The sequence below is a fragment of the Tinamus guttatus genome, unplaced genomic scaffold (assembly GCF_059628265.1).
Source record: "Tinamus guttatus ecotype Peru unplaced genomic scaffold, ASM5962826v1 Tinamus_guttatus_pri_ptg000151l, whole genome shotgun sequence".
Classification (NCBI taxonomy): Eukaryota; Metazoa; Chordata; class Aves; order Tinamiformes; family Tinamidae; genus Tinamus; species Tinamus guttatus.
The window spans coordinates 284,279-303,208 of NW_028288685.1; the positions used below are offsets into that span (position 1 = coordinate 284,279).

Here is an 18,930-nt window from a genome sequence, read left to right on the forward strand (position 1 = left end):
GAAGTGGAGACAAATACATGGAGAGGTGCAGATGTCAGGATGGTACAGCCACAAAATAGGGCTTCCACCAACATAAAATGGATTAATACTTGATTACTGCTCAGACTCATAGTGGCTTGGTTTAATAGCACCTCCTTTTACAACTGAGCTAGCAACACTCCAGCTATTAGTCTACAGTTTTGTCCTAGCAACAATAGAGCTTTGATAAATGATAATGATAAATCATAAAGAAGAATTTCATTTTCTGCAGTACAGCAGAAAGTTGGGGGCAGCACAGAATATAGATGAGCAAATTTAGACTTTGAAACACTTTCCAAAGTTTAAAATATCAGTTCTAATATAAACTGATGTTCAACTAAGACCGATCTCAGTGTTTCCTATGCACAGGTATCTTATTACAAGTCTTTAAGATGGCAGAAAGTGAATTTTACTGCCTTCCTACAGGGGAGAGGTGCAAAAAGAAAGAGCAAAGTGATATCTAGACAAAGCACTCAGTAACAGCCTTGCAGTTAGTATTGCATAAGTTCAAAATATATACACACATTTAAAGATCAAGGATGAGGAATACCCCCTCTACTGTGGAAAGTAGAGAATGGCAATGCCAGGGCCTCAAGTGAATTATATGGCTTAAGCATAAAACAGCAATTGAGACCCAACTTGAATACATAGCACTTTTCAGCTTTTGCTGATAAACAACAGGAGTCGAATGACATTCGAGCACATCCCAACAGCCAGGGGAGATTTGATACTGGGCTTTTCATTCGGAGGTTGCTGCTGTGCTCTGTTCACTAGCCTCAATTTAATCTTAGCAAAGAAAAAGCCTTTGTGCAGCCTCTGCAAGAATGATTCAATAGTTTCTTTTTCCTGGGTGCTGATAAGAGTCAGTGGGGACAGATCCATGTTGAGGCAGCAGGGAGACATGTCCCTTCACCAGGAAAACAAAAATGCAGCAAAGGGTAAGGATGATGCAGGCCCTTGCTGCTTCGGGTCCAGCCACCCTCTGCATGCAGACTTGTCCTTGCTATGCAGAAAACAAGTCTCTCCACCCTCTACTTTCTGTTTGTATCTACATACCCTCCAAAAATTGAAAACTAATGCAATAAAGAAACATAAAGGGAAGACTGACTACACTGGTCTTTTATAAGGTAAGTCAGAAATAGAAGTTTCATCTGTAAAATGAACTTGTAGCAACATTGCTCTGGTGACACTCACAAACGGCACACACTGCAGCAGGAGAGAAGAGGCAGGCTGTACTTAGGAGAACTTTGTTTTTTAAATCTGCTTTTGGAAGTGAAGATTTGGAGATGTGTGAGGTGACTTGATCTTTAACATAAGGGAGAAAAAAAAAGGATAAGAAGGAAGAGTTAAATATAGGATATGCTGCTCAACAAGAGTGTACAGAGCAACACCCTGACAAACCTCTCACCCTGCATTTCAGGTTGCAGCTTCCTTGGTCTAGCAAGACCAACTGCAGCAGGATAGAGCAGATATCAGAGCAATATGGTTCAAAACTGGTTTCTGCCAGTCTTTATACACCCAGTTACCTATTCCAACCTCTTCTTTCTACCCCTTTTGGGGTTAGCAACCCCCCAACCCTAAAATAAACATGATCCCAACAACTAAAGGCTGCTCTATTTTTCATAAAGAAAAAGTTAGTAACAGCAGGCCATGAACCTCTAGATGCAGCTTATTACCAAAGTTCCAACAATTCTGTCTCCCAATTCCTTTTGAAGACAGGATTTTTTCATTACTAAACAGTCATAGCACAGCTGGGCCGAGAACAATGCTTTGAAATGCATTTTAGTTTAGGATTTTTCATTTTAGGCACCAGTAACCCAATCCTTTAAAGGCTGCTGACATCCCAAGTTCTGCATTTTACCTTCCCATTGGCTAATGAAAAATTAGTATAGAGGGTTCATTCTCCTAAAAGTGCCTAAGTGATTAGGCCAAAACAAAGCTCACAAGTATTTTAAGACAGTCCTTGGCGTCAGCAAGTTTAGCCAGCTTGACATAGCCTATGAGTTTATGGATGAATCCATTAGTTCACTCCACATCAGAACCCACTTTTAAGCACACATACATGCATGTGCACATGTACACAATGTGCACAGAACAGTTGTGACCATTTCTTGTATATACAGTAACTCCCATAGGAATAAAGCACACCAAACTGCTTCCTCAAAAAGAGTCACTACCAAACAGCATTTTTTCACCTTAATTTTTCTGCAAAATAAACCCATAGTATACAAATTTGACACCAGAATGCAAATACCACCTTTCAATAGATGTTTTTTCTTTGAAGCACCTACCATTCCAAACACACTTGGGAAGACCTTTAAGATAAATGAGTGAATAAGGGCTGGTACAGAGAGTTCAATTTTTAAAAAATGGTATTTTAGTATCACTCTCTCTACAGAGATGCACAACAAAAAGCAGCCAGGCCCAAGGCATGTTTAGTTAGCATGTTGCTGTGCCTGCTTTCAGTTAGGATTAATGTGTCTACAGTTCAGAAGTACCCTCCTTACCCTCAGCAATGTATACAATGATACAGTCAAGTGAATGTGTGAACAAAAATACAACAGAGGAGAGATCGGTTCAAACCAAACATGAAACCTAACAATAACCAACAAATAAAGAGACAGAAAGAAACATTTTTGGTAGAGGGATTCCCCCCTCGTTTTCTTTTTGGTAGAATCTTTTAAGTTAAAAAAAGAGCTGCACTGGAATCAAAGAATCAAGCTCAGGATAGTCACAAAAAAAAAAAAAAAAAAAAAAAAAAAAAAAGGATGTATTTTTCTCCAAAGATCAAAATCATAACTAATGTAAGACATTCATGTCAGAGAGAAGTTCAGTGTCCAGAAAAACTTTTTGCAATACAAAAAAGATACTGTAATTGCTTTACTGCTCAAGAATTTCCTTGCTCAAATACCCAAATTCTTCTCTCAACAAGTTTTGTCAGTAACTAGCTTTAACTACATTGTACAAACAATTCTTTCTTCACCACCCTCAACTTATCTAAAGCTCTTCTTTTGTTCTGGAGAGTTTTGTCGCATGCTCCTCTATAAATTTACTCAAATGCTCTAAATCTCTGTCCCCGCCTTCAAATTTAATAGGGTTGTTCTTCTTGTCCCTCGGAGCAAAGTAGATGGTGGGGAATCCCTCCACTTTGTAGTAATCACTCGTCACATCATTGGCAGTAGCATCCATCTTGGCTATGACTAGATTCTTCTCATTTCTGTATTTTTTGCCTAGCTCAGTATATACAGGCTCTAGTTTCTTGCAGTGTCCACACCACGGGGCATAGAACTCTATGAGCACATCATTCTTGGGATCCATTACTATTGCATCAAAGGTTTTACCCACTACCACTTTTACAGGCCCTTTGTTATTTTTTGGCACTGGCTGGGACTTCACAATAGGCTTCAGTTTTCCTACAAGGAAACAAAACACACAGCATTATTAGAATACAGTAAGAGCAATCTCTATGATTTCCACTAAGGAAAACAGACCAAGAATACGCCTTCTTGACAGGGAATATTACATTAGCAAGGAAACTTATTGTAGCATGAAAAATGAGTTAGCTTGCTGGCAACATTTAATAGATTAAGCTGGTTAAATATGGGCAGCAGAATTTGCTTTACAGTTCCCTGGAAGATCTCTCCCTCTTCTTAGGGGTAACTGTCAACAGTGCATTAGATGGACAGCAATTTATTATACTAGTCATGAATACAAAAGATCAACTACTGGCACTTCAAAGCTACAAGAGTATATTACACTTGCCAAACATATTTTCCGTATCATATCTAGACAGATGCCCCTGTGTAGTCCAGGCAAAGTTAATGAACTGAGTCTAACAGAAGAGGCAAGAGACATCCAAGAGCCATAAGCCACAAAACAGCATAATACTGCACACATATAAAAAAAAATCTTAAATATATTTAAGCTGATTGTTCACCATTTATTTTTCTTTCCAAAGGTGTTTTTTTCCCCAAGGCGATGGGTACAATAATAAACGAGAACCCTATTTTAAGGGCCATACCTTTTTTGAAGGCAAGCACAAACTGCCTGAGTACATCAGAATCAAACTCCTCTGGCTCCATAGCATACTTTTTGCCACCTTCATCCAGGATTGCCGCATTGACATCCTCTCCACTTTCAATCAGGCCCAAATCTTTTATTTCAGAGGAATAGTCTTCCTCATCAGAAACAGCAAAAATATATTCAGGGAAGTCTTTGGCCACTTCCAGGACTTTGCTTCTCCAGTACTGGGTAGCTGAAATCACAGGAACACAAGATTAGTGATCTCTAGTTATTACTTCCTTCCTCATGAAGTGGCTCAAGGGTTATCCTAGCTAACTTACCAACACGATAATCGAAACCAAAGTCCACAGTGTAATAGATGACCACTAGAGGACGCTTCGAGTATCTCTTAGCCTCATTGGAGGGCTTGCGATGACCAACTAGAGGCAAGGCGTATTTTAACACATGCTCTTTCATCTCCGATCCATCTGTAGAGTCCTGTTTAGGAAGAGAGCCCAGAAAATTGATTTAACTGATATTTGTTATACATCACTGTGTATGCACAAATTAAAAATAAAGGCTAGTTATACACAGTACCCTTACGATATCCTTCAAAAACCAGAGCACTAAAGAATTTCACACTTTATCTTTAGATTGATTAGTTAAATAGTGCAGTAATTACTTGAATATATAACCTCTGGGTTCACTTTATAAAGCTTATTAGAACAAAAAAGCAAAATTTGGAGGGGGAGGGAGGGGAATTGGAAAATAAGTTGCATCAAATATTTAGCAGAGTACTTCCAACAAGATGTCAACTGCTCATGCACACAGCTTAACCAGCCTTTTACAAAACTGAGCATACTCTGTAGCTTTGGACCAAATACTCACTTTAAAATCCAAAACATGCATCTTTGGCTCGTGCTTTGACTGAAATTTTTCTGGCTGCATGACCACCAGTTTTCCAGGAGATACTTTCAATAATTTTGCAATCTCATTGCTGAAGGTGTGATGGAACTTGTAATCTTCTCTTAAACCATTAGCTGAAAAAAAAAAAAATCAGGAGAGGAAAAAAGTCATTAGGCAAAGAACTAACAGCCTCTGTTTGAAACTTTGCAACTACACTGCAAGGCTGTTCTCTTTCCATTCTTTCCCATTCCCATTTCAGAGACTTAGATTGCATCAAGATCTTAGAAATGAGTTTTGCCATCTTTCAATTGTTTTCACCCAAAGAAGTGGAAAAGTATGTAAAAAAATAGTATATAGAGCATATAATTTGAATAGCCCTATTTTAATGATTTTGAACAATCCTTCTGTTTCATAGTTCAATTTTACATGCCTCAAAACTTTGAGCAGCATCCAAACCATACAATGAATTTGCATGTCTATCAGTCTCCAAATCTTGGCTTTCCCCAAATAAAGGGGGGAGCTCAGTCATCTAGAACTCAGTCATCATGGGGCAGGTTTAGAAAAGTTCTTCACCTTCCTAGCTGTAGGAGCCAAAGCTCTGAATCCAACCATAAGTGATAGCAGCTGCAGAGCGATGGCAGCCCCAGAAGCAGGCATAGTCAAGAAAAAGAACTGCCCACATTGATCTCAAAATTCTGTGAGACACCAAAAGTGGCTCCGAGTAGTTCAAGCATGCAAAGCACAGGACCAACTAAAGAGACTGAGGCGGCAGCGCTTGGTCTCTTCTGCACAGTACAAAATACTGTTAATTGGACCACTAATGTGTCCTTGTAAGGGGGTTTGCAGAAACAGATGTTTTCAGGGATGGTTGAGTGATACCAGTCAACAGCTGGACAACGAGACCACCTCTAACCCATATCCACATTATTAGAAAGAGACTTCCCAAAGTCTAGCAACCACCTAGAGAGAGTCTGCTGCTTCAGCTGACCAAAGTGAATCCCTGCTTCATATCCTGCCTTTCATCTCTCTCTCAGCATCAATCCTCACACACTCCTCTACAGGACTTCTTAACTTGCCTCTCTGCCTGCCCTGGTCTGTGCAATTACAAGCTGCTCTTTCTCCTCTATTCTTCCCCACTACTGACCCAGCACACCCTTCTGCAGCAGACAAGCTTTCTCCTTCTCCCCACCCAAGGCTCCCCACCCCAAAAATGTTCAGCAGAGCACCGCATCTGCAAGTGTCAGATGGGAAAACACAACATGAGCGTTTCTTTGAATGCAAGTGAAAGATCAATCTTTAACCTTCCTCCTCTCTTTCCACTCAAGCTCCTAACCAAGCTAACAGTAGAAATAAAGAAAGTCTCTTATTTATGCTCACAAGATCCTGGTCAGAACCCTAGTAAACATTTTTGCTTAATGTTTTAAAAGATTCTTTACCTGCTTCCTGATAAAGCTGATACTTTTTGTCCATGTCTCCATTGAAAACACCAATGATGATGACATCATCTCCATCTTTCAGAAATTCCTGTACCTGTTTAGTAGCCTGAATCTGTTTAGAAGGAGGACCAGCCTGTTCAATCATATAATCTACAATACCTGGAACACAAAACACCCAAGAAATTGCTTAGAACATTTAGTCACCTGAAAGGTTCAGAGGTTCTCTTCTCTGACATTGTTTAATACCATATTTCACATGGACAATATTCTGTGTACATCACAAGCAAAAAAAACGAATTTAATATTTTTTTTAATTAACATTCTAGTTCTAGATACTCTTCCACGTTATTGGCCTTAAAACATCTTTGAAACTCAAGGCCATTCACAGTCTGCTGACCCTGCCACTAGACAAAATTGTGCTTGAAAATTCTGAAGTCTGATAATATTGAAAATCTGTACTGAACACTGCCAGCCCTCACAGAGCTGCTGCTCACACTGCTGCTGCTTTATTATGTGTACTTAACTTAGTTTATCTGAAACTTTATGGTACTACCTGATGAAAAGATTTTGTAAAAATTATCAGATACACAACTTTATTCTACTGACTTATTTAGAAGTTAGAGATTTTTAAGGTGCGCAGCTCAGAACGAGATTTCTTCAAGTGAAATCCCATTCCTGTGATGTGAATGATTCTGTATTGACGTGACTTCACAGCTTACACTTGTGGTCAAGCCCTTAGAAAATAAGGGAAGTTGTAATACCATATTTTTCTCGTGGACCGTTGTAGTCATAAGGTTTGCCCTTGCGGAAGATTTTCAGAGTTGGATAGCCAGTAACATCAAACTTCTTAGCAAGCTCTGTTTCAGCAGTGGCATCAACTTTAGCCAGGTGAATAGCAGGAGTGCGCTTGCTGAGCTCCTGGGCAGCCTTCTCATACTCTGGAGCAAGCCTTTTGCAGTGTCCACACCTAGGGAAAGGGGAGGGGTAAAGAAGGGGCAATTTTATAAGCCAGAAGTCCTGATAGGTACTTTCTGCAACTGAAGGGGAAGGGTGCCAAGTTCTTCTGAATGGAGAAAGTAGAAATGAGATCATTCAGTTCAACCTATGGAGGAAATTCTCAGACCAGGGGAACTTAGCTGTCCCACCTGAAGCCAGCCTCTACATTTGTTCCTGCATTACTACATTACCTTCCTTTTCAGCAATGTAACTTCTAAACTAAAGACAAACCCTCTCCAAGAGTTTGCTATACCTCCCAACATGTTCCCAACTCAGTAAGTATGTAGAATCTCCAAGAAAAATTACATAGGCACTAAAGCTCTGGAACCCATCCCTGGCTGAGATGTAGATTCAGTCTAGTCTTCAAGAGAATGCAATATGGTTTTAAGTTCAGATGAGAACTGATACATATCAGAGATAGACACATCTGCACAGTGTTGAGGCAAGTCACCTTAGAAAAAGAATAACGAGAAAAAAAACATTGTATTGACAGATATCAGCTCCTGTCTGCTAGTTTCACTAACTGTTTTCAGGACTGTAGTGCTAGAAAGGCAGAGCCAACTGCCTTCTTGCTTACCATGGGGCATAGAACTCCACCAGAATTATGTCAGCACCATTCACAACTTCATCAAAATTATCCTGGGTCAACACTAGGGTAGCTTCTGGTGGAGGAGTCCAGTTGGGATCAGAAATTTCCTTGATTTTAGCCACAATAGCTGAAAGACAGTTCAATTGCCCAATTAGCAAGCCTGTATCATCATATCTGTAGTATAGGCAGTGACAGACTTGATGTGAACATTTTGAAATCAGTGGTACACACAGACCAAACACACAGTCAGTATTGCCAAGAAGCCCTTTAAAATATCCTCCACCCCACAGCAAGGAACAGATCTGTACTCTCCAACAAGTTATTTAACGAAACCCTCTCAAAATGGTCAGAAAATAGTGTTTCCCCTTCTGACTACCCTGAAATTGAACACATTTATTACGTAATAGTTGTAATCCACTCTTAACATACAGGCCCAGAGTTTCTAATTGGCTAATCCTTCTGCAAGCACGAGATTACCTCGTCTTCTAGTTAAACAGTATTACTAGAAACCTTCCATCAGTAACTCTGCTACCTGTGAAACTGTCTTCTAGCCTGTAGCCAACTCAGAAGATGAGTTAGTTTCAGCCACAGCTATTTAGCTTAATAACGTGCATAACTCAAGGTCACAATCCTTTGTGCGAGGCTTGATAAATAGCTCCCTGATAACAAGCAAGCTTGTGAACTTCTTTGCTTTGTTGCAGAGAATTGCAAGGGACTGATGCTTACCATCTTCTGTCCGAGCGCCATCATAGTCAACCGGTTGGCCTTTCTTCAGAACTTTGATGGTTGGGTAACCACTAACATCAAAACGACTTGCTAGTGATGTGGCTGCAGTAGCATCAATTTTGGCAACTGGAATAGGAGGGTCATTCTCCTTCAGAGTTTTGGCTATCTTTTCATATTCGGGAGCAAACTGCTTGCAGTGTCCACACCTGCCAGAGAGAAAGCAAAACACAAGTAAATAAACGCAGAGCAGACTTGAAGGGTATTTTGTTTCTCTGCACTTCTAGGTCTTTCTAAAAAATGTTCACAGCAACAACACAAGGATGTTTTTCTTTACACTTTCAAGCAACTTTATGGCCCATTTTGAAAAATACATTAACCATGGCATTATGGGAAAGGGATCAAAGCACCACTTTTCCCCTTCTTTTTTGGTCAATAGGTAACAGTTCTTTGGGAAGAGCTCCTGCTGCACAGGTTGGGAAGAGAGAGGGCACTGGCACAGAAAAACTTGAATAAGGCCTGACAAGTTGAAGACACTAGACTCACTAGAAAAAGGGAGAGTTAAAAAAAGAGCTATTTAGTCTGGGATGACCATCCATCCTTTTGATTAGTTAAATCAAGCTCTGTGTTAAGCTTTCATGCAGGAAAACTACACCTGCAGACATGGTATTGAGAACCAGGTTTCTATGGGTCAAGTCTCTCAAGTTAGTTAAACTTAGTTTAGTTAGTAAGCAAGCAAGATATTATTTTTCTCTCTCCCAGTCAAAGACTAGGAATGGACCAGCAAAACACAGAAGCCTCTTTATATATACATATATACATATATATTTTTTATATATATAAATATACATATATATATATACATATATATATATGTAAGGCATGAAGAAAAAGTTGTTTGCAACACTAACTCAGCAGCTTCTCTGCAGATGAGAACTTCTCTCTTGCAACTTCTCCGCAACTTCTCTTATTTTTACCTCCCCCAATCTTACTTTTGTCTGTACATATTGAAGAGAAGAAACATTCCAACCTAAATTCGATCTTACTTATACACAGGTGAATCCACTGTAGCTCCCTGGAGCACTCTGGAGTTACTCAGTACACCCTGAGCATACTGAGGGTTGGTATTATCATCACACTAGTGTATAACAAAGCACTGTTTAAACTGACAACATATATAAGCTATGCTCTTACTTCCACTACATCCTCTGGCAGCAGCAGTGATTTAAACTCAAGGAGAAGAAAAACTTCCCAGAAATTCCCTGTTATGGAAGCCTGCTCCACTGAGACATGTGAGCGCAGAGGTTCTCAGTGAGACAACAGGACGTATAACACCAGGCCACCAGACCACGCTGCACTGCGAGTTTCTGGAACTCACTGAAACTCAGGAGCACCAATATAAGAAAGATAAAACTGCTCGTGTTAAGAATAGAAAAGTCCCAAGAGCAATTCCTGAAAAATAAAGTAGTGGTACTATAACAGTACTCCAGTTTAAAGACATTTTTGCCTCATGAGTGGATTTTGTGTGAGCCTTTTGCAATGAACAATCAATCACAAACAGGTAGGTTAGAATGGACTGCAAAAAGTCACCTAGTTCAACTTCCTACTCAAGGCAATTCTTGCTGGACCAGGTTGCTCAGGGCCCTATTCAGCCCAATTTGAGTACCTCAGAGGACTGACAGCCCACATCTTCTCTGGACAACTTGCTATAGCATCATGTGGAAAGCTTTTCTTTATGATCGGGAATTTTCCAGTGTGCCACTTGTGCTCATTGTCTCTCATCCTTTCACTCGTACTTTGGAGAAAAGAGGCTCTGTCTATTCTCCCAAATAACAAAGAACAACAACTTTTTCCCTTCCGCCTCCTCTCTTCTAGGTGAAGCACATCCAATTCCCTCTGCTTCTCTTCTGTCATGTACCCTAGCTCCCCATCTATCTAGGTAGTTCTCCAGTGAACTATGTCACTGTACTACTTCTACTAGGAAAACCAAACCAGATAAGAGACTATATCTGGAAGGCTGTAAGTGCAGAGAGTAGGTGTAAAAACACTGCCCACAACTTGCTGACTATATTCTTAGTAATTAATGAAATCCAAGATGTAGGTGGCCTCATCTACTGTAAAGCTGCACTCTTAGCTCCTGCTCATCTCATCATCCATCAGGCCCCTCAGGGCTTTTTCAGTCAACTGTCAGGCTACACAGCTGCATCCCACACCAGGGATTCGGTCAAGAGAATCAGCAGCCGAGAGCAGGGCTGTGCTTCTCATGGCATTATATCCCTCAGTCTGACCCACATCTGGTGGGAGGGAACAAGCTGCTGTATCACCTTGCACATGGACAGAGAAGGGAGCACCTCTACCTCCTGCTAGTGAAGAAGCCCCCCACCCCACCAAGGACTAGAACAGAGTCCTGCACTTCTAGAAACCAGTTATTCCTATATCACCTTTAAAATAGCCTGAATTTTTAAGCCAGTCATGATCTAAACCTCCACTTTTCCTCATGGCAGTAAGCTACTGCCAACCTCTCATTCCCTAAAAGACAACTGGAGAAAAACAAACAAACAAACAAAACCAAACCAAATAGCAGGCTACTGTATCCCTCCCCTGAGACCCACTCCCAGGTAAAACTCAGGAGGGTGAGCTGTCAAGAAAACCTTTCACCTCCACCCCACCTAAACTTAAGCCAGGGTTGAGCACACAAGGATACTCACCATGGTGCATAGAACTCCAGCAGTACAGTGTCCTTGTCTGCAGTAAAGGTGTCAAAGTTTGCATCATTTAAGATTAATACACCATTTTCTTCTTTAACTTCAGAATCATCATCATCATCATCCTCATCATCATCATCATCATCATCATCAGCTTCTTCTTTTGTAACAGATTCTGGAAAGGTAAATAAAAAATATAATACAAGTCCTTTCAGAATTAGTGTTAAAAGAGCACTACCAGGTTAAAGAAAAATTCAAGTATACACTGTGGTTAAAAAAAGGTATATAAACCTAGGTAGCGGTCCACAGAAAACAACAGCTTAAGGTTACAAAGAACCTAGACTGACAGTCCTATTTTACTTTGGAGCATGCTATGCCAGTTAATAATACCAATATTAAACAAACAATTTTATCTGTAGAAGTTGTTCCATAAGGCCTGTTTGCCTTGGATGATAACATTTTAGAGGAATTTAAGTCACAGAATAGGCCATGAAACATCTCCCATTCCAAGTGTAAAATGTATAGCAATAATGTTAAGGTTCCTTGAGCCAACTGCTTTGGAACCCCAGTATTAAAAAATAAAATAAAAAAATAGAAAGAGAGAAAGAAAAATGAAAGATTTCCTTGTTCAAAACTACTCTCTAAACTAAGTATAATATGTTTGTGACTAAGCTAACAGGCATGACTGCTGGGAGAAAAAGCATGTACATGCAATTTACTTATTCAGGAAAATAATTTTTTGAATCTGGGATTCAAGGGCAGAGAACTAGAAATATTCAACATCCAGTGAGCTGGTATGACAAAGTTGGGGAGTTGGGGAACAGAAAGGGAACAAAGAGAACTCTTCTCAGATGAGCAAACCTTAGGAGCAAGCTTACTATGGATGGAATTATGCCATTCAACTAGAATAAACATTTACTGTTAAAAGAAGATTTTTTAAAAATACAAAAGCTATTGTTGTCGATTAGGCCCCAAATTTACATAACACCCAAACATAAACTTCCAAAGTAGTGAGGTTACAACAGATCCTTTATCACCCAAAAGCCATCTGGACACAGATTAAGTTTCTTTAACACCTACTACTATTTAATCTGATCTAAAAACTAACTTTAAGTCTTGCTTTACAAGTGGACAATGCATTCTATTGTTGCTACTTCAGAGTGCCTATGAATGAAATAAAACTCAAAATGCATTTCAAGAGAATTATACCATATTTATTTACATAGAGCAGTGGTGAAAATAGTTTTCAAAGCTATTTACAATTTCCACTGATCTCAGTGTTCAAACATTTTGAGAGCCACATTTCAGTGAAGGGCCTTCACAGCTGGTCTGTGCCTAAAATTCCCAACAAATTGTGCAAAGCTTATTGATTTTCCAAGTATATCACTCCAAATTATTTTTAGAGGCCCAAATATTTTTCCTCCAAAACTAGTCAGTCAACTACACTCATCCCTCCAAAACTATCAGACTACCGCCCTTATTTCTGCTTATTATGTATATTCCTCCCTCTCCAAGAAGACTGCTGCAGCTAAAATGGCATATACTCACTGTTTGGAAAGATCAGAGCTAAGTGCCATCTGCAGCTGCAGTTTTACACAAGTGAAGAATGTACTAAGCCTATCGTTACCTCTTCTACTACTATTTCCATCCTAGAAACACATCCTAACTTTCACTAGAAAGACTTGCATACCCTGCCAAACTAAAACTTCTTTTGGGAACAGTGGTTTGGGAACTAGACCTGTTCACTTCTTCCACCTCAGGGACAGAAACCCAGAACAGCAAGACACTTGTTCTTACAGATGTGCTTAAGGAGAACCTGCATTTCCTCATCCACCCAGAAAGCCCACCTTTCTCCTTAATAAGTGTCTCCTTAAGACTCCAAACTCTTCTCCTGCAGTCTCAAACTTCAATAACATTTAATGTTCTCTTGGCTACCTCCATCCTCTCTTTCAGGATCAGCACTGAAGATCTGCTTTAAACACCAGACAAAGCATGGGAGAGAGAAGTAGGAAGGTTTTATTTTTTAAATGGAGATAAATTATCTTGCATTTGTGATAACCTCGTGGACTGATGAGATACCAAATGAGCTTTTAATTGAGACACCTGAATTTGCAAGAGTCAACTATATATATACAGTTCTTGAAAATCAAGTAGTTAAGTTAAAATGTATGTGCCTTTGTCTCTTAAAAGTTACTTGCAAAATAGGTGAATAGGTATTAACGACAGCTTTGGGATAGAACTAGTCCTCCTATGAAGCACAGACCACTCCCATTTATTCCTCTGAAAAGTTTCCACAAGTTTTAACACATGGCTATTACCCACAAGACAAAGATCCTCACAAAGATGAATTGAGGTGCACAAGCTCCATTTGCAGAACTATTTCACAATGATGACTAATCTAACTGAAATTAGTTTATATAATAATCCTGATGAACTTCCAGAATGTGTTCAAAATCTGGCCTATTTTCTCTTTAAGTGAGATAAATGCAATATCAAAAAATTGCATCTGATCATCAGTGACTTTTGGATTCTGTCTGAAAGCCTACTTTTCAAAAGCAGATTCTAAGGTCTGTCTTCCAATCAGAGTCTTAGATTATTTTGGTTTTGAGAAATGCAAAAATGAAGACTCTTAACAATCTGTTGCAAGCTCATTCAAAAGCCCTTTTATAAAGCAGCTTTCTGGAATAATAATAATAATAATAACAACAACAACAACAACAACAATAATAAAAAGTGTAGAAATCCTGAATTTGGAGGGGGAGAGGAGGAGGTTGGTGGAGACCAGTGGAATATACTTAAGATAAGGAAAATACTTACTGGTAATTGAAAACAAACAAAGAAAGAATTAAACAACACACTAAGAAGCAGATGGATTTTGCAAGCCCACACTGGGAACCGTGCCCAGCCCACCAAGCTTTCACCAGGAAAGGCCCGGGGTTGGAGCACGGAGCCAGGACCAGCAGAACTCCTGGGGGAAGTTGCGCCCGCGGCAACTTCCTGACGCCCTTACGGCTGCTGCGAGCGCCCACCCAGCTCCGGCGTTACCGGTAGGAAAGGGACTCGGTTTTCCGGACCGAGACAGCCTCCGCACCCGTGGCCGCACGCTCGCCGCTCTTCCCAGCGCTTTAGCCAACCGCGCCAGGCCTGGCGCGGCCATCGCGCTCAGGACGGCCGAGGGAAGAGGAGTCGGGGACAGTGTAGGGGCGGCAAGCACCGGGGAACTTCACCAACGGCCGCAGCCGTTACGGGAGCCCTTCCCCCACGCCACCCCCAACAGTCGCTCGCCATCCCCAAGGGCGCTCTCCCCGCCGCGGGGCGGCCCCGCATGCGCCTCCCTCGCTCACCTCCGTCCTCCTCGCAGCGCGCCAGTATGGCCAGCTGGGCCAGCCCCAGGAGCAGCACCAGCACCCACACCCTGCTCAGCCCCATTCCGCCGCCGCCGCTGCTGCCGCTGCTACCACCCCCAGCTGCCACCAGCACCTGCGGAAGCGCCGCGCGCGCCCGTGTGCGCAATGAGCCGCTTGCTCTGAGGTGCCCCTCGGCCATTGGCTACCCCGCGCGCCGCCAATCACCGGACGCCACTAGGTAGAGCCGCGTCCGACCGTGCACGAGGCGCCACATCGCCGTTCCCCATTGGCTGAGTGCGGCTCCGGGGCGGGCACAGGGGGGCGTGGAGAGCCAGTGGCGGTGCGCTGCGTCGCCAGAGGGGCGAGGCGGGGCGAGGCGAGGCGGGGCGAGGCGGGGCGGGGCGGGGCGAGGCGGGGCGGGGCGGGGCGGGGCGGGGCGGGGGGAGGCGAGGCGAGGCGAGGCGAGGCGAGGCGAGGCGAGGCGAGGCGAGGCGGGGCGGGGCGGGGCGGGGCGGGGCGGGGCGGGGCGAGGCGAGGCGAGGCGGGGCGGGGCGGGGCGGGGCGGGGCGGGGCGAGGCGAGGCGGGGCGGGGCGGGGCGGGGCGGGGCGGGGCGGGGCGAGGCGGGGCGGGGCGAGGCGAGGCGGGGCGGGGCGGGGCGGGGCGGGGCGGGGCGAGGCGAGGCGAGGCGAGGCGGGGCGGGGCGGGGCGGGGCGGGGCGGGGCGGGGCGGGGCGAGGCGAGGCGGGGCGAGGCGGGGCGGGGCGGGGCGGGGCGAGGCGAGGCGGGGCGGGGCGAGGCGAGGCGAGGCGAGGCGAGGCGAGGCGAGGCGAGGCGAGGCGAGGCGAGGCGAGGCGAGGCGAGGCGAGGCGAGGCGAGGCGAGGCGAGGCGAGAGTTGCCGTGTGGCTGTGAGCGTTGGTACTGTATCGCCTCGCGGCGGGCCCGACAGTGAACTGAGACCTCAGAGGTCTCCATTAGGAGAGGGGTTCAGATAAGTTGCTCAGAAGATTTGGGGTCCTTGCTTTTGGCTCTGCCTTGGTCTCTCAGGGATCTGATCCCTGATCAGGGATCTCTTAGGGCTCAGTGTTGTGGACAGCAAATCCATCTGTAATGTGGTTAAATTGGCTGCTATAAGGAAAGATGAGGCAACTGAGAGTAAGGATGCTTGCTGCAGCCTCTCTGTGTGCATAAGTTGTTTAGTTGTTTTAGTTTTTTTTTTTTTTTTTTTTTTTTTTTTCTGGAAGCTGGAGAAATGGGAGTAGCGTGGTTGGTGATGAGAGAACAGTACTTTGCTAGGTTGCAGTTTTTACTTGTCAATAAAATTGCAAGTGCAAGTAGATCTTCAGATTACTGATTCTTTCTTGTTCTTTTTACATAGTTACTAGCATAAAATAATAGCTTGGGGTTAGAAACTTGGCAACAACGTTTGGTAGTGCTATTTAGTTATAGTTCAGTAACCAATTTTTCCCCCAAAACCTGATGTGAGGTAATACTCCAGAAGTTGAAGTGCAACTAGCTGCAACTATGTTTTTTAATATGCAATTCAAACATAAGCAAGGATTGCTCAGCTGCTCATCCAATGATTATCTGAAATCTGAATAAAAAGAATGCTGAAAAGTGGGATTTTGGTGCTTGATTTGCATCTTAGCCACACGCTTGGAGGAACCATATCTGCTTGTAAGCACCTGTGCCAACTAACTTGGCACAGGACAAACTTGGCAATTGATAAAAAACTTTCCTCCTTGAGGAGGAGAGAGTTTGCAAGTATAAAGCACTGTCAAATTCAGTGCACTGGGCTCATACTTTACAGTAGTAGTAGTATCATGGGATTGAATAGCTTGTGATAAGTATCTTCAAGGTACCGGATTCCAAGTTTAAAGTATGAAAACCAGAAGGTTTGAGGGGATTGAGAAGATGATGCGCTACTGTGAAATTCTGCATCTGTCAGTAGTCTATAGCAAGTGCATTGGAAAAAAATGCAGTGAGAAAAAAAAAAAAACTGCACAGTTTTACATTGCTATATTATAGAAGGGGAGGCAGTGCCTGCCTGCGGGGCGAGCTGGGGGGCGGGGCGAGTCGGCGTGTGGCTGTGAGTGTTGGTGCTGTAACTGCCTCACGGTAACTGAACTTCCACAGCAAATTATGCTGAATTTTGTTGTATGTTATCTTCACTAAAATCCCTTCAGGGACTCAGAGAGAAATGTTTAAATTACCCATTCTGATTTGCCTTTTATCAAAATCTAGAAACAATCTAGAGAAAGAGAGAAAATGATTGTTTAGCTCCATTGTAGTTTTTGATGTATAGTTTTTGATTGGCATTTGATTCATATATTGTTATTTTAAAATATCTTTTACCGATTTCTCAGTTGTCATTGTGGAAACACAATACAAAGTTTGATGTGGAAATGTTCAGATTGCGATATATGTTCCACTTCAATACTACTAAACTATTTCAAGATAATTAAATATTTTAAGTCACAGTAATATAAGTACTACTGATTCCTACATTACACTCTTGTTTTCCTGTGGTGAATTTGAGTTTCTGTGTGACTTCTTCTAGCTATTTCACAAGCATGATTCTTCTTCTTCGTTTAGCTTTGGCTCTGACCTATCTAGCCTGTGGAGAGATCCACTACAGTGATCCTACTGGGAATGGCATTTTTAAATGGTATGAGCACTCCCCTGAAATTTCTGTGTGTCATAGGCACAGCTGGCCACGAGATGTCGGTGCCAGAGAGGGAGTTTTTGCGAGCCTGACAGCTGGAGATGAAGAGCAGATTCTCCTGCTGGGAGCACTGTAAAGAGCAGTTGCTGTACTAACCCTGGTACTGAGAAATGAGGCATCCCTGTTAGAGCTTGAAGCCAGAGTATGCACGAGGATTTTTTCCGTATCTTCGCAGGGTAATTTTGGTTTGGTTTGTGCATCAGACCCAGCAGAGAGCAGAGGAAAGGGTGGAGCAGATGGATAGGAAGAAGACAGGACTAGTATCAGGAGCAGGTTCTTCTCTAAGGGGGAAGTTGTTCTCTGGGCAGTTACCTTGGGGAAACATTACCCCACTGGTCAAAGGAAAATATCTTGCATCCGGCTTTTGCTGACATGTGAAAAAACAGTCTTTCCTACTTGTCCCCCGTAAAGAGCCCATTTCTTTATTTAGGAGGATTATTCAAGATTTAAGACCAAACTAGCTTGAAAGCTTGACATGGCCTGGTGCAGATTACACTGAAAGACTTCACAACAAACACACAGCAAAAACTGCTCCGTGTTACATAAGGTGAATGGCACAGTTTTTCCAACACAGAAATTGCTGCATCGGGAGTCAAGGGAAAGGGAGCTTCTGAGCCCTCTATAGCCCTGGGGGCTCATCCTGTGAAACAACTCTTGCACTGCTAGAAAAGAGATATTAAGAAAAGCCCCACAGCTCTCCTGGCTACAGAAATGTAGGCAAGTTTGTCCAGTGACTTTTATTGTGCTAACCTGCTTGCGAGGCCAACGTGGACTTCTGATTCAAAGCTAGAGCCCAACACCGATCTTTTAGGCTGCCCCAAAAGACGGATTTCAGGCTATCATAAAACAAGATTATACATAGGTTTTACACTGGTCGTACTTCTTTCTGGCTCTCTCAAACCTAGTGTATGGATAGTGTATGGACAGTATTCTGCCCATATTCCCTAAAAAGTCACCTACGTGTCTTCTGCACCATAAATTTATCTGAAGGCGAACAACGCATCTTGACCCAAAGAATTTCTTGAAATTCTTAGAGGTTCTCTGCCATTTTTGAAGACTTTTAAAATTATTTCCTAGTTTATTGGACCTAGCAGTATGTAGAAAAATAATTTAACAGAATAGGCTGCTAATAAATTTTAACTTGCTCCAGAATCAACATATGAATGGGCAGCTTTTGAAAAAAATAGGCACAGGACACATCTGAAACTTAACTGTTTCCTTTTCTAATGGCTCTGTTTGTAAATGAATACATTTTAACTTTTGGGGTCTTTTTGCTTTTTGTTAGTAGCTCTGACCTTTGATAAAGAGGTGCTCCGCAGCTGCCTTTCTGCAGACAGCAGGAACCTGACACTTAACATTAGTTACCAGCTCAGATTAAAAATGGAGGATGCTGATCTTTCACAAACCACTGGCAAAATAAGCAGAGGCTGAGCAGTGTAAACATCAACAAAAATATCAAACATGTTTCCCTCAAACCAGGGAAAG

At 42.6% G+C, this 18,930-nt stretch overlaps 1 protein-coding gene across 1 annotated transcript; it reads right to left on the minus strand.

The window, feature by feature from the left end:
- Nucleotides 1-2,773: 2,773 nt before the first annotated feature.
- PDIA4 (protein disulfide isomerase family A member 4) lies at nt 2,774-14,812 on the minus strand. Its single transcript, XM_088522379.1, has 10 exons — nt 14,720-14,812; nt 11,379-11,550; nt 8,674-8,879; nt 7,936-8,074; nt 7,124-7,329; nt 6,363-6,521; nt 4,909-5,060; nt 4,362-4,518; nt 4,040-4,273; nt 2,774-3,431 (listed from the first exon to the last, which is right to left on the minus strand). Exons 1-10 carry the CDS (start codon nt 14,802-14,804, stop codon nt 3,016-3,018), a joined length of 1,926 nt encoding a protein of 641 aa, XP_088378505.1. The 5' UTR covers nt 14,805-14,812; the 3' UTR covers nt 2,774-3,015.
- Nucleotides 14,813-18,930: the final 4,118 nt, after the last annotated feature.